The sequence below is a fragment of the Coregonus lavaretus genome (assembly GCF_964263955.1).
Source record: "Coregonus lavaretus genome assembly, contig: HAP1_SCAFFOLD_436, whole genome shotgun sequence".
NCBI classification, from domain to species: Eukaryota; Metazoa; Chordata; class Actinopteri; order Salmoniformes; family Salmonidae; genus Coregonus; species Coregonus lavaretus.
The window spans coordinates 230,546-246,285 of NW_028161380.1; the positions used below are offsets into that span (position 1 = coordinate 230,546).

General features: G+C 49.7%; 1 protein-coding gene across 1 annotated transcript in view; it reads right to left on the minus strand.

The window, feature by feature from the left end:
- The window catches only part of LOC311120750 (ZZ-type zinc finger-containing protein 3-like), a 49,191-nt gene extending 34,027 nt beyond the window's left edge, over positions 1-15,164 (minus strand). The window contains exons 1-3 of the mRNA XM_084195325.1: positions 15,108-15,164; positions 6,885-8,023; positions 5,872-6,674 (exon numbers count right to left, since the gene is read on the minus strand). Coding sequence (XP_084051451.1) covers positions 5,872-6,674; positions 6,885-7,967 — 1,886 coding nt within the window. The 5' untranslated portion in view covers positions 7,968-8,023; positions 15,108-15,164. The remainder of the gene's footprint in view (positions 1-5,871; positions 6,675-6,884; positions 8,024-15,107) is intronic.
- Positions 15,165-15,740: the final 576 nt, after the last annotated feature.

The following is a 15,740-nucleotide window of genomic DNA, read 5'->3' on the forward strand; positions in this document are numbered from 1 at the left end:
CATCAGAGAATCCAACCACCAGCACCTGGAGTAACCTCTGGTAACTGGTGGAGGGGGAGAGAGAGGACAACATGCATCAGAGAATCCAACCACCAGCACCTGGAGTAACCTCTGGTAACTGGTGGAGGGAGAGAGAGGACAACATGCATCAGAGAATCCAACCACCAGCACCTGGAGTAACCTCTGGTAACTGGTGGAGGGGGAGAGAGAGGACAACATGCATCAGAGAATCCAACCACCAGCACCTGGAGTAACCTCTGGTAACTGGTGGAGGGGGAGAGAGAGGACAACATGCATCAGAGAATCCAACCACCAGCACCTGGAGTAACCTCTGGTAACTGGTGGAGGGGGAGAGAGAGGACAACATGCATCAGAGAATCCAACCACCAGCACCTGGAGTAACCTCTGGTAACTGGTGGAGGGGGAGAGAGAGGACAACATGCATCAGAGAATCCAACCACCAGCACCTGGAGTAACCTCTGGTAACTGGTGGAGGGGGAGAGAGAGGACAACATGCATCAGAGAATCCAACCACCAGCACCTGGAGTAACCTCTGGTAACTGGTGGAGGGGGAGAGAGAGGACAACATGCATCAGAGAATCCAACCACCAGCACCTGGACTATACATCATTAACTCAAGATGAGTCCCAAATGGTACCCTGGTCAAAAGTAGTGCACTATATTATAGGGAATAGGGTGCCATTTGGGAGAGATCCACACTATGGGAGAAACAGACAGCAGCATGTATGTAAATCAGGAAACACATCAGAGAGGTAAGACTGTGTCTGTCCCAAAACAGGAAACACATCAGAGAGGTAAGGCTGTGTCTGTCCCAAAACAGGAAACACATCAGAGAGGTAAGGCTGTGTCTGTGTCCCAAAACAGGAAACACATCAGAGAGGTAAGGCTGTGTCTGTCCCAAAACAGGAAACACATCAGAGAGGTAAGGCTGTGTCTGTGTCCCAAAACAGGAAACACATCAGAGAGGTAAGGCTGTGTCTGTGTCCCAAAACAGGAAACACATCAGAGAGGTAAGACTGTGTCTGTCCCAAAACAGGAAACACATCAGAGAGGTAAGACTGTGTCTGTGTCCCAAAACAGGAAACACATCAGAGAGGTAAGACTGTGTCTGTGTCCCAAAACAGGAAACACATCAGAGAGGTAAGACTGTGTCTGTGTCCCAAAACAGGAAACACATCAGAGAGGTAAGACTGTGTCTGTGTCCCAAAACAGGAAACACATCAGAGAGGTAAGACTGTGTCTGTCCCAAAACAGGAAACACATCAGAGAGGTAAGACTGTGTCTGTGTCCCAAAACAGGAAACACATCAGAGAGGTAAGACTGTGTCTGTCCCAAAACAGGAAACACATCAGAGAGGTAAGACTGTGTCTGTGTCCCAAAACAGGAAACACATCAGAGAGGTAAGACTGTGTCTGTGTCCCAAAACAGGAAACACATCAGAGAGGTAAGGCTGTGTCTGTGTCCCAAAACAGGAAACACATCAGAGAGGTAAGACTGTGTCTGTGTCCCAAAACAGGAAACACATCAGAGAGGTAAGGCTGTGTCTGTGTCCCAAGCCGTTCTATTCCCTATTTAGTGCACTACTTTCGCCCAGGGCCCATAGGGGGTGAGAGCCTGTCACAAAGCAGGGGAGAGCTGCTAACTGATCAACAATCATCTGATCAGATACTGATTGACCCTGCTTTGTGAGCCTGTGTTATTTTCATGGATGTGCTGCATACCATTCCCCAAAACAGGTATCGTCCCAAATCTCTCAAATCAACTGTAGGTATCATGGTGCTTAGTGCTACAGATGGTCTTCCTCCCAAACATGACCTTATTTCCTATAATAATGTATTTATTTTGACAAGTCCTATATTGAACGACTGGCACACTAGGTCGGACACCCATGCATACCCCACAAGACATGCCACCAGAGGTCTCTTCACAGTCCCCAAGTCCAGAACAGACTATGGGAGGCGCACAGTACTACATAAAGCCATGACTACATGGAACTCTATTCCACATCAGGTAACTGATGCAAGCAGTAGAATCAGATTTAAAAACAGATAAAATACACCTTATGGAACAGCGGGGACTGTGAAGCAACACAAACATAGACACAGACACATGGATACACACACACGATAACATACGCACTATACACACACGTACACATGGATTTTGTGTTGTAGATATGTGGTAGTGGAGTTGGGGCCTGAGGGCAAACACTTAGTGTGTTGTGAAATCTGTTATGAATGTAATGTAATGTTTTTTAAATGTATAACTGCCTTAAATGTTGCTGGACCTCAGGAAGAGTAGCTGCTGCCTTGGCAGGAACTAATGGGGATCCATAATAAACCCCAGGAAGAGTAGCTGCTGCCTTGGCAGGAACTAATGGGGATCCATAATAAACCCCAGGAAGAGTAGCTGCTGCCTTGGCAGGAACTAATGGGGATCCATAATAAACCCCAGGAAGAGTAGCTGCTGCCTTGGCAGGAACTAATGGGGATCCATAATAAACCCCAGGAAGAGTAGCTGCTGCCTTGGCAGGAACTAATGGGGATCCATAATAAACCCCAGGAAGAGTAGCTGCTGCCTTGGCAGGAACTAATGGGGATCCATAATAAACCCCAGGAAGAGTAGCTGCTGCCTTGGCAGGAACTAATGGGGCTCCATAACAAACCACAGGAAGAGTAGCTGCTGCCTTGGCAGGAACTAATGGGGATCCATAATAAACCCCAGGAAGAGTAGCTGCTGCCTTGGCAGGAACTAATGGGGATCCATAATAAACCCCAGGAAGAGTAGCCGCTGCCTTGGCAGGAACTAATGGGGACCCATAATAAATACAAATACAAAACCCTGGACAAAAGTAGTGCACTTCGTTAAGGGAATAGGGTGCTATTTTGGACGCATCCTAGGTTTCACAGACTCCTCTGAATGAGATGTATCCAGAAGCATGACCTTTCCATTTAGACGACCTCAGGCTAAAAGAGGAAGCACTAATGAGCAGAAGGTGGAGTGAACGACAGGACTGGTCAAAGGGCATTCCACTGAACAGTTCTACTGATTAAATCACCAGTTAGAATTCTGCATTTACATGTAACTGCCAAAATAAAGGAAACACCAACATAAAGTGTCTTAACAGGGCGTTGGGCCACAACGAGCCAGAACAGCTTCAATGCACCTTGGCATAGATTCTACAAGTGTCTGGAACTCTATTGGAGGGATGCGACACCGTTCTTCCACGAGAAATTACATCATTTGGTGTTTTGTTGATGGTGGTAGGAAACGCTGTCAAAGGCGCCGCTCCAGAATCTCCCGTAAGTGTTGAATTGGGTTGAGATCTGGTGACTGAGACGGCCGTGGCATATGGTTTACATCGTTTTCATGGTCATCAAACCATTCAGGTGACCACTCGTGCCCTGTGGATGGGGGCATTGCCATCCTATGGGGGCATAGCCATGGTAGCCAAAATAATGGCCTGCCCAGCATTTTTATACATGACCCTAAGCATGATGGGATGTTTTAATTGCTTAATTAACTCAGGAACCACACCAGTGTGGAACCACCTGCTTTCAATGGATGTATATACAGGTCAGTCCCAGATGGATGGGGGCGTTGTCATCCTAGAAGAGACCACTCCCATCACGATAGAACAGCTTCACCATAGGTTGAAGGTGATCACTCAGAATGGATGTGTATTTACTGGTGTTTACCTTGCCCTCTAAGGGGTTGAGTGGACCTGACCCTTGCCCTCTAAGGGGTTGAGTGGACCTGACCCATGCCCTCTAAGGGGTTGAGTGGACCTGACCCATGCCCTCTAAGGGGTTGAGTGGACCTGACCCATGCCCTCTAAGGGGTTGAGTGGACCTGACCCTTGCCCTCTAAGGGGTTGAGTGGACCTGACCCATGCCCTCTAAGGGGTTGAGTGGACCTGACCCATGCCCTCTAAGGGGTTGAGTGGACCTGACCCATGCCCTCTAAGGGGTTGAGTGGACCTGACCCATGCCCTCTAAGGGGTTGAGTGGACCTGACCCTTGCCCTCTAAGGGGTTGAGTGGACCTGACCCATGCCCTCTAAGGGGTTGAGTGGACCTGACCCATGCCCTCTAAGGGGTTGAGTGGACCTGACCCATGCCCTCTAAGGGGTTGAGTGGACCTGACCCATGCCCTCTAAGGGGTTGAGTGGACCTGACCCATGCCCTCTAAGGGGTTGAGTGGACCTGACCCTTGCCCTCTAAGGGGTTGAGTGGACCTGACCCATGCCAGGAAAATGCACCCCACACCACCAGCAGTGTTCCCATTACTCTGGCAGTTACCTGTACATCAACATTGAGCTTCTCTTCCCCTTCTAAGTGTGCACTCCTTCACTCCCCCTCATTGAAATCACTGAAATCACTGATTTAAAAGGAATGGACTTGGAAGACTCCCTCTAGTCAAACCCATGCATTCACCAATCCAACACTGAAATCACTGAGGGATCACAGAGATCACTGGAATCACTGAGGGATCACTGAGAAATCACTGAGGGATCACTGAGGGATCACTGGAATCACTGAGGGATCACTGAGAGATCACTGGAATCACTGAGGGATCACTGAAATCACTGAGGGATCACAGAGATCACTGGAATCACTGAGGGATCACTGAAATCACTAAGAGATCACTACAATCACTGAGAGATCACTGAAATCACTGAGAGATCACTACAATCACTGAGAGATCACTGAAATCACTGAGAGATCACTGAAATCACTGAGGGATCACTGGAATCATTTAGAAGGGGAAAGGAAATGAGGGTAAATCCTTGGGGAGTGAACGAGTACACACTTGGGGAGTGAACGAGTACACACTTGGGGAGTGAACGAGTACACACTTGGGGAGTAGTAGAAAGAGAATAGGTCTGTAACCTAACACTGGGTTTGTATGAAATGGCACCTTATTCCCAAAACAGTGCCCTTCTTTTGACCAGGGCCCTATGAAACCTTGTCAAAAGTAGTGCACTAAATAGTTAATAGTGTGTGATTTGCAACCCAGATGCTCAGTAGAGCAGCCCTAATTGGACAAGAGCTATAATCAATAACGAGACAGTCATTTCTCTAAACCACTGCATAATGGTCAGATTCTAACCCTACAATCAGGAAACTCCTGTTAGTTTAACTTCCGTCCTCCTTCACTCCCCCCTCCTCTCCCCCCCTCCTCCTCCTCCTCCTCCTCCTCCTCCTCCTCTACTCCCCCGTTCCTCTCCCCCCCCCCTCCTCCTCCTCCTCCTCTACTCCCCCGTTCCTCTCCTCCCCCCCTTCCTCCTCCACTCCCCCCCCTCCTCCTCTACTCCCCCCCTCCTCTCCTCCTCCACTCCCCCCCTCCTCTCCTCCTCCACTCCCCCCCTCCTCCTCCTCCTCCTCCACCCCCCCCCCCCTCTCCTCCTCCTCTACTCCCCCCTCCTCTCCTCCTCCACTCCCCCCTTCCTTCTCCTCTCCTCCTCCACTCCCCCCCCTCCTCTCCTCCTCCACTCCCCCCTTCCTTCTCCTCTCCTCCTCCCCCCCTCCTCTCCTCCTCCTATCCCTCCTTGTCTCCTCCTGCTGGGTTTTTCACGCTCAACAGTTTCCAGTGTGTATCAAGAATGGTCCACCACCCAAAGGACATCCAGCCAACTTGACACAACTGTGGGAAGCATTGGAGTCAACATGGGCCAGCATCCCTGTGGAACGCTTTCGACACCTTGTAGAGTCCATGCCCCGATGAATTGAGGCTGTTCTGAGGGCAAAAGGGGGATGCAACTCAACATTAGGAAGGTGTTCCGAATGTTTTGTCCACTCAGTGTGTGTGTATATATATATATATAATCCCATGAACTCCAACTACGTACTCTTTGTTGTGTTTGAGGGTCAGGTGGTCTGACTCAAAGTAATACACATCTGGTTCCTCTTCCTCCTCCTGTTGACTTCCTCCTCCTCCGGGCACCTCCTTCCTGTTTAGAACTCCCTTGGCCCCGCAGAGCTCCCCGTGGCCCCCGCTGGCCCCCCCGTTCCCCTGCTCCATGGGGACAGACAGGGGAGACCCCTCCCTGGCCTGGATTCTGGAGCCGGAGGAGGGGATAGGAGTAGCCGGAGTAGCGTCCAGCTCTCTCCCCGCCTCCAACCCCTCCCACAGAGGGCCGTTGTCCCTGGGAGGGGAGCAGGGTTTGGGGGAGGAGGAGGGGGCCACAGCCTTGCCCCCGCCGCAGCCCGCCCTACGGGGCGAAGTCCTCAGGGTGTACCTGTGTTCGTGGGGCTCTGTGAAGGAGGGGGGCGAGGTGCTGGAGATAGAGAGGGGGTGGGAGGGGTCTGAGGGGGGGTGGGAGGGGTCTGAGGGGGGGTGGGAGGGGTCTGAGGAAGGGTGGGAGGGGTCTGGGGGGGTCGGGGGGGCTAGCAGTGGCATGGTGGATTCTCCTGAGTTGTTGTTGTTTACAGCGTCCTGCACCACCAGCGGCATGAACGACCATCCGTTAATTCCCCCGCCGCAACTCTCCTGCTCCTCGGTCGCCGCCACCACCTCCTCCTCGGTCGCCGCCACCACCTCCTCCTCCTCGGTCGCCGCCACCTCCTCGGTCGCCGTCTCCTCCTCGGTCGCCGCCACCACCACCTCCTCGGTCACCGTCACCACCACCTCCTCGGTCGCCGTCACCTCCTCCTCCTCGGTCGCCGTCACCTCCTCCTCCTCGGTCGCCGTCACCTCCTCCTCCTCGGTCGCCGTCACCTCCTCCTCCTCGGTCGCAGTCACCACCACCTCCTCGGTCGCTGTCACCACCACCTCCTCCTCCTCGGTCGCCGTCACCACCACCTCCTCCTCCTCGGTCGCCGCCACCACCACCTCCTCCTCGGTCGCCGCCACCACCACCACCTCCTCGGTCGCCGCCACCTCCTCCTCCCCGGTCGCCGTCACCTCCTCCTCGGTCGCCGTCACCACCACCTCCTCGGTCGCTGTCACCTCCTCCTCCCGACACACCGAGTCCCCCACTACATCCACCTCCTCCTCTCTGACGGACAGGTGGGGAGTAGAGGAGTCCTCCTCAAAAGAGGCCAAAAGAGGAGCAGGATACTCCCCTGAGTCCTTACCCTCCTCCTCCTGCCCAGGATCAGAGTTTCTAGAAGGCACTATGGGGTCCGGAGGCGCCCCCCTCTGGCTGCCGTTCAGCAGTGCTGGACCAGGACCTGGACAGGTGGTGCTGGTGGCAGCGCTGGGACCCAGGGAGTTTGTCTGAGCATCAGGGCTACTGCTGGTCTGCCCCAGCCCGGTACGTGACTTATGGGAGTTGGAGTTCTGGGGCTGCTGAGCATGGCTGTCGCTCTCAATATGGCCGCCGACGTCATCCTCCTCCTCCTCTCCTTCCTCCTTGACAGTCTCTGAGGGGGCACACGGGGAGGCTGCGTTTGAATTTTGTCTGAGCAGGTCGCCCCCTTCACTGTTCTCCTTGACAGTCGCTGAGGGGGCACACGGGGAGGCGGGGCTGTCAGGTTTGGGGGGCGCAGACGGGGGGTCATCCTTGGATCCATGCGACTCCCCAGAGCGGGAGCACCGTTTGGCCCTTTTGAGGATGGGCGAGGCATCCCTCCCCCCAGCCCCCGACGTCTCCTTCCTCCTCCCCTCACAGTTCTCAGCCTTCTCCGAACCCCCGACCCCTTCTCTCTCTGAGCAGGACAGGACCCTCTTCCTGGGGCTCGCCCATGTCTCCCCATCCACTGAGGTGGCCTTGTGGTGAGCTACCTTTCCCTGGTGAGCCCCAGGCTTCTCTGAGGCACCCGTCTGACCATCCTGCCTCTTCTTGGGGGAGCGTGGGGCCCTGCTGCCGGCGAGGGGCGACCCCTGACCCTCCTCCGGCTGGGCGATACTGCGATTCCTGAGGGTTCGGCCACAGAAGTTCTCGTCCAATCCATTGAGCCCGACCGATGACCTTGTGACGCGCGAGGAACGGGACGTGGCCATGCTACGGCGGGGGGGTACTACTGGCGTCTCATGGTGCTGCTGCAGAATGGGGGCACCTGGGAGCATAGAGGAGACAGAGGTTATAAGGCTTCATAAAGGATACATTAGGCTTTGCATTATTCATCTAGGGGCTTAAATCCTAAAGCACATTTAATTGAAAGGGAATTAATCTTTGTAAGCAAAACATGTTTTTATATCAACACAGAGGATAATGCATAACTGAATAAGTTTCAGCGTTGGGAGATGCTAGACTGACAGAGGGTGAATAAGTTTCAGCGTTGGGAGATGCTAGACTGACAGAGGGTGAATAAGTTTCAGCGTTGGGAGATGCTAGACTGACAGAGGGTGAATAAGTTTCAGCGTTGGGAGATGCTAGACTGACAGAGGGTGAATAAGTTTCAGCGTTGGGAGATGCTAGACTGACAGAGGGTGAATAAGTTTCAGCGTTGGGAGATGCTAGACTGACAGAGGGTGAATAAGTTTCAGCGTTGGGAGATGCTAGACTGACAGAGGGTGAATAAGTTTCAGCGTTGGGAGATGCTAGACTGACAGAGGGTGAATAAGGGCAGTATCTTTCATCTAGTGCCAGTTCAAATAAATCACTGGACTTTTCAAATGTCAGCTCAGCTTTGATGCTTCGGCTGTGAGTGCTCTGTGTCGGTCTGGGGAAACAAGGAGACTGGAGTACTAGACTTGCATCCCAAATGGTACCCTATTCCCTATGTAGTGCACTACTTTTCGAAGGGCCATAGGGCTCTGGTCTAAAGTAGTGCACTATATATAGGGAATAGGGTGGCATTTGGGACGCATCCCTCATCTCTCAAGGCCTGGTTTCCCAAAAGCATCTTAAGGCTAAGTTCAAGTCAGAACCTTCGTAGGAGCATCGTTACACTTCCGAGCCGTTTCCCAAAACCACCGTTATTAACATTACACTTGAAGAAACGCTCGTAATCTGATGCCCCGTTTACATCGTAACGTATTTCATTACGCCGTACATGAACTTCATGCAATTTCATTCCACTACTGGACGGACAGACTAGTCTCTCGTCAGAGATCGCATTTATTTTGGGAGATTGCAAAATATGACCTTTTCATTCAAGACAGGAGAAACATATTGTTTCAGTTGATAATAAAAGTTAGTTAGTTACTTTTCCCTCATCTTGTTTTTCTAACTTTCTAGCAAGTCAAGCTAACTTAAAGAGCAGCTAGCTAGCTAAAAGCTAGGCTATACTGTAGCTAGCAACCTCCACCTAATAATCATCAAACACAAACGTCATTACCATCACAATAAACTTGAACGGGAGGCAACAGTCAATATAATTGACTTAACAGCCAATGTTTATTATTTAAACATTACTATAAAAATATTACTCCCGTATAGGTGGTCCTCTGTAGCTCAGCTGGTAGAGCACGGCGCTTGTAACGCCAAGGTAGTGGGTTCGATCCCCGGGACCACCCATACACAAAAATGTATGCACGCATGACTGTAAGTCGCTTTGGATAAAAGCGTCTGCTAAATGGCATATTATTTATTATTTGTATAGAAATTGGTAATTGTTTACAAGTTGCTAGCTTTTTTGGATATATCCAAACTGTAGACTAGACAGAAATAGTAGCAAAAGGTGAATGTTTAACTTTTGTTGCACACGTATCCAGTAAAAATTTTGGATTACATAATGAAAAAAGGTTTGACTGCAGAATTTATTAAGCAGCATTGATGCAATGACACTGTCGGTCTGATCGAGGCGTTAACGCCTGCCTCAGATCACTCATAGAACAACTAGCTGGTTCGTTGTTCAATGCTTGTTTTGCAAACTCTACATAAACAACGCTAAACAGCAGCCTCTTGATAGGTGTGCACTGGAATAAAAAGGGTAACTACAACCAAAAATACATTTCTCAAAATGTTTCTCAGACCTCAAAAGTGGTCTCCTGATGTGGTTTAAGCATTGTTGTGGACTTAGAAAATCAACTAAATAGGATGTTCTGGTTTTGAGAGCGAAAACCTGAAAAAACTGGGGGGGGAAATAAAAATCTGGAAAAACACAAAAGGAGAAAATGGAATTTGGAGAGAAAAAATTAACGGAATCAGGCAAAAAATGTATTGGGTAAGCATTAGTATAAGCATTAGAATAAGCATAAGCATTAGCATAAGCATTAGCATAAGCATTAGCATTAGCCACCTCAATACAGGCAGCCGTAGCTGGTAATATCTCTCTAGGGAGATGATCTGTCGTCAGTATTGTGAATAATTATAATGTCAAGGAAAGATTTGAATAGAGAAAGCTGATCTGAGAGCAGCTCTCCCTTTCTATCGATCCCATCAGTATTGACATGCTCCAACGACACACTTAGTGACCACTCTCTCTAAGTGGTGGTGTTTTGGGAAACGCATGTTACATCTTCGGTCGTTGTAGGAAAAATGCATTGTTTAAAACACTCGTAAGCCTAAATTCCATCGCTATCTGGAAACCACCGGGCCCAGGTCAGCAAGACCTGGGATTCACATACTAACTTTGCCTGCCTAGAGACTAATCAATCACTAATTGATTAGTGGAATCGGGTGAGTAGTGTTAAGGCAAAAATGTGTGTAGCTCCCCTGGACCAGGACTTAGAGAGACTGGCTCCCCAGGACCAGGACTAAGAGAGACTGGCTCCACTGGACCAGGACTAAGAGAGACTGGCTCCCCTGGACCAGGACAAAGAGAGACTGGCTCCCCTGGACCAGGACTAAGAGAGACTGGCTCCCCTGGACCAGGACTAAGAGAGACTGGCTCCCCTGGACCAGGACTAAGAGAGACTGGCTCCCCAGGACCAGGACTAAGAGAGACTGGCTCCCCAGGACCAGGACTAAGAGAGACTGGCTCCCCAGGACCAGGACTAAGAGAGACTGGCTCCCCAGGACCAGGACTAAGAGAGACTGGCTCCCCAGGACCAGGACTAAGAGAGACTGGCTCCCCTGGACCAGAACTAAGAGAGACTGGCTCCCCTGGACCAGGACTAAGAAAGACTGGCTCCCCAGGACCAGGACTAAGAGAGACTGGCTCCCCTGGACCAGGACTAAGAGAGACTGGCTCCCCAGGGCCAGGACTAAGAGAGACTGGCTCCCCAGGACCACTCCACTACCCAGGCAGAACACACCATCTCCACTACCCAGGCAGAACACACCGTCTCCACTACCCAGGCAGAACACACCGTCCACTACCCAGGCAGAACACACCGTCTCCGCTACCCAGGCAGAACACACCGTCTCCGCTACCCAGGCAGAACACACCGTCTCCGCTACCCAGGCAGAACACACCGTCTCCGCTACCCAGGCAGAACACACCGTCCACTACCCAGGCAGAACACACCGTCTCCACTACCCAGGCAGAACACACCGTCCACTACCCAGGCAGAACACACCGTCCACTACCCAGGCAGGACACACCGTCCACTACCCAGGCAGAACACACCGTCTCCACTACCCAGGCAGAACACACCGTCCACTACCCAGGCAGAACACACCGTCCACTACCCAGGCAGAACACACCGTCCACTACCCAGGCAGAACACACCGTCTCCACTACCCAGGCAGAACACACCGTCTCCACTACCCAGGCAGAACACACCGTCTCCACTACCCAGGCAGAACACACCGTCTCCACTACCCAGGCAGAACACACCGTCCACTACCCAGGCAGAACACACCGTCTCCACTACCCAGGCAGAACACACCATCCACTACCCAGGCAGAACACACCGTCCACTACCCAGGTAGAACACACCGTCTCCACTACCCAGGCAGAACACACCGTCTCCACTACCCAGGCAGAACACACCGTCCACTACCCAGGCAGAACACACCGTCTCCACTACCCAGGCAGAACACACCGTCTCCACTACCCAGGCAGAACACACCGTCTCCACTACCCAGGCAGCCAAGCAGAGGAACAGCGGACATGACAACACACTATCACTCCATCAATCAATAACTGACTCTGATGCCTGTCTTAAAATAGGGAACAGAGTACTGTGTGTGATCATTTCATTAAATCAAATCAAATCAAATTTTATTGGTCACATGCGCCGAATACAACAGGTGCAGACATTACAGTGAAATGCTTACTTACAGCCCTTAACCAACAGTGCATTTATTTTAAACAAAAAAGTAAGAATAAAACAACAACAAAAAAGTGTTGAGAAAAAAAGAGCAGAAGTAAAAAATAAAGTGACAGTAGGGAGGCTATATATACAATAGAATAAAGTGACAGTAGGGAGGCTATATATACAGGGGGGTACCGTTGCATAGTCAATGTGCGGGGGCACCGGCTAGTTGAGGTAATATGTACATGTGGGTAGAGTTAAAGTGACTATGCATAAATACTTAACAGAGTAGCAGCAGCGTAAAAAGGATGGGGTGGTATGACGTGATGCATTGTATTGTCATTCAGACCTAACCTTCTTAAACTTGTTGAGAGAGCTGACTGAAGTGTACCATACATAGTAGTAATTAGTCTTGGCTACACCCAATAAATCTGGCAGCAGGGGACTGGTCGGGACAATATCATCACGCTGACATTGAGGGGAGGTATAATCTCACAGAGAAATGGCACCCTATTCCCTATATAGTGCTCTACTTTTTACCAGGGCCCAATGACCCGTAGGCCTCTCCATTCCCTATATAAACCCTAGTACACTACTTTTGACAGGGGTCATTTTATCCACTGCCTTGTGCCTGTCCCACTGTAGAACACAGACATCTTGACATCAATAACAGGGGGACAAAGTTCCCTTGCTGCATAAACTTTCTCCTCATATCCTTCTCTATATGTCACTACAACTCTTGTAAAGCCCTTGACAAAGAAACAATAGCCTTTCACTGGATTTAGCCACTCCCCTTTCTACAAGGCTCTTAGAATATGCCTGTGAATAGGCTAAATCAGTGCTTCTCAAACTATGGGTCTAAACAGATACTTTATTAAACCCAAGTGTATCAACTATATTATAAAACACAATGACTGTACACTATCCATAGTTGTTCAGTCTGTCAATAACACATTCATCTGTACTTTGAGGCATTATGCAGGGAAGGGATGGGCAACTGGCAGCCATAACGTTCCTCACAATGGTTGGACACTGACTGAGTCCCAAATGGCACCCTATTCACTATATAGTGCACTACTTTTGACCAGAGCCCTAAGCACTAATTTTGACCCGGGCCAATGGGGATCTGGTCCAAAGTAGTGCACTACGTAGCATGGAATAGGATGCCATTTCAGACACAGAATCTGTTTGGCAAGTTTAGCTGGCCTAGCCAACGGTCCGGGACAAATGTCTGGTTCAGCTGGCCTAGCCAACGGTCCGGGGCAAATGTCTGGTTCAGCTGGCCTAGCCAACGGTCCGGGGCAAATGTCTGGTTCAGCTGGCCTAGCCAACGGTCCGGGGCAAATGTCTGGTTCAGCTGGCCTAGCCAACGGTCCGGGGCAAATGTCTGGTTCAGCTGGCCTAGCCAACGGTCCAGGGGCAAATGTCTGGTTCAGCTGGCCTAGCCAACGGTCCGGGGCAAATGTCTGGTTCAGCTGGCCTAGCCAACGGTCCGGGGCAAATGTCTGGCAACATGTAAACATTAAAAGGCATCAGCAGCTACAAATCTAGAAAGGAGATAATTCAATGATTCAAAGTGTAAGTTTTCCATGTCAAGCCTAAATGACTTCATGCCCAGGGCGCGTTGCATGACATCAACTTTAAATGGACACGTGTTTCCACTAGCTGAGCATGCACTGGCTTTTCTAATTCTCCCCGTCCTGACAGTCCTGCTGTTATCCAATACATGTTTGCTAACGTTAGCTAGCGGGGTTTTAAAACCCTGTAAACAAATAAAGTCACAACAACAAAACTCATTAAACCGCGTGTGAAAGGAAAGCTGATAGCTAGCTACCTTGGTTGGTATAGGAAACGGTGGAGTAGCAGGTAGAATTTGTGATCCAACTTCACCAATTCAATAGAGTAAACAATGGGAGTATTTAGTTTGTCTTTACTTCACCGTATATCTCCATTCAGCGGGCCTTACCGACTACACCAAATCCGCGGATTGGCATGGCACTAAGGCCGCCAGGCGGGGAGCACCGGGGAACCGCAGCCTGCGGAACACAAGCCCGAAGTTGTACAACTCTGGTACGCGGGGGGTCTAAGTAGTTCGTTAGCTAGCTCCAAATACGTTAACTAACGTTATTATTTTTGCAAGGCGAACTCGGCTAACTAACTACTCCATGGTAGTGTGTTTATCTTATACCAATGCAAACTACTACGCTAGCGTTAGCTGGCTAACATGAGCTGGAGTGTGTAGCCGCTATCGGACCGTTAGCCCACATGCTAACCAACCCATAAAAAGGCTGCAGAAAGCAGACAAAATGTGCAAGCTTTGGTCGCACCCTACAGCATTATGCACCATAAAGTCTTTGCTACTCCCAACTCATTTCTGCCCTTCTCTTCCGTTAAGTCGCACAGTTTGCAGGTGGCTGGATAACAAAAACGTTAACTAACCAGTTAGCTTTGTTTTATTACATGAAATAAAACTAGCTACGTTAGCTAGCTAACTTAGCGTTTAGTTACATTGGCGCACCGGAGCTACCGAATTCAGTAGTTATATATCAGTCTTACTAGTCGTCAAATAACGGGTAGCTAGGGAGTAATGGTTTAAATGCAAATTAAAGTATTTGACAAACTAGCCAATACTAAAGCAAGTTAGTTGATAATCGCATAGCTGAACATTGGTAGCTAACGTTAGTTGATGGACATTAGCGGTTGCCAAGCTAACGTGAGCTAGCAGGGATAGCCACGCAAAGCTAGGCCGAAGATGTGTAATAACAGAATAGTTCCATCTGTGGCTAGGCTAACCGCTGCTAGGCTAACCGCTGCTAGGCTAACCGCTGCTAGGCTAACCGCTGCTAGCTAACCGCCGCTAGTAGCCGATTGTTCCGACCAACAACTTTCCTAAAGCATTCGCATACATAACCGACTCACTATTGGTCGACTTGACTAAAAAAATGTCCAGTACATAACAAGACTACGCTTCACTTCTGATCACAGTTGATTGCGACCGACTAATCGTTTATTGAAAAAAATGGTTTATGAAGCTAGCTAGAGAATTTCACTCACCTCACTTCCACAAATCGTGTGCTGCACTCTCGGCAGCAGCCATGTTTTCTATCCAGTCAACTGGTCCGTGTGTGTGTGTGTGTGTGTGTGTCTGTGTGTGTGTGTGTGTGTGTCCGTGTGTGTGTGTGTGTGTCCGTGTGTGTGTGTGTGTGTCCGTGTGTGTGTGTGTGTGTGTCCGTGTGTGTGTCTGTGTGTGTGTGTCTGTGTGTGTGTGTGTGTGTGTGTGTGTGTGTGTGTGTTGCCTGGTTCCACAACTTGTCAAAAAATGCAACACTACATTTGTCCTGTTGCAAGGAGAACAGTAAAGACATCTTTGGCCCCTGAACTAGGCTGTGTGTAGCCCGGGCCACCCAATGCCATGTCTCAATTGAAAGTCATCTATAATTTTACCAAATGCACATTTTATAATCATTCAAAAATACATATTTATTATTTATCTCAATGAATCATTATTCATAATCCAGAAATAAAGGGTCCCTTATAATGAAATTAGTATTTCAGAATCTTATTAGATGGAGATGTTCCGATTAGTTGGTAAAAAAAAAAAAAGTTTGGGTCCACAATTCAATTAAACATAAATGTCCATACAAAATGTTCAACTTTGATCTTAAAACCATAACATGCACTGCAATA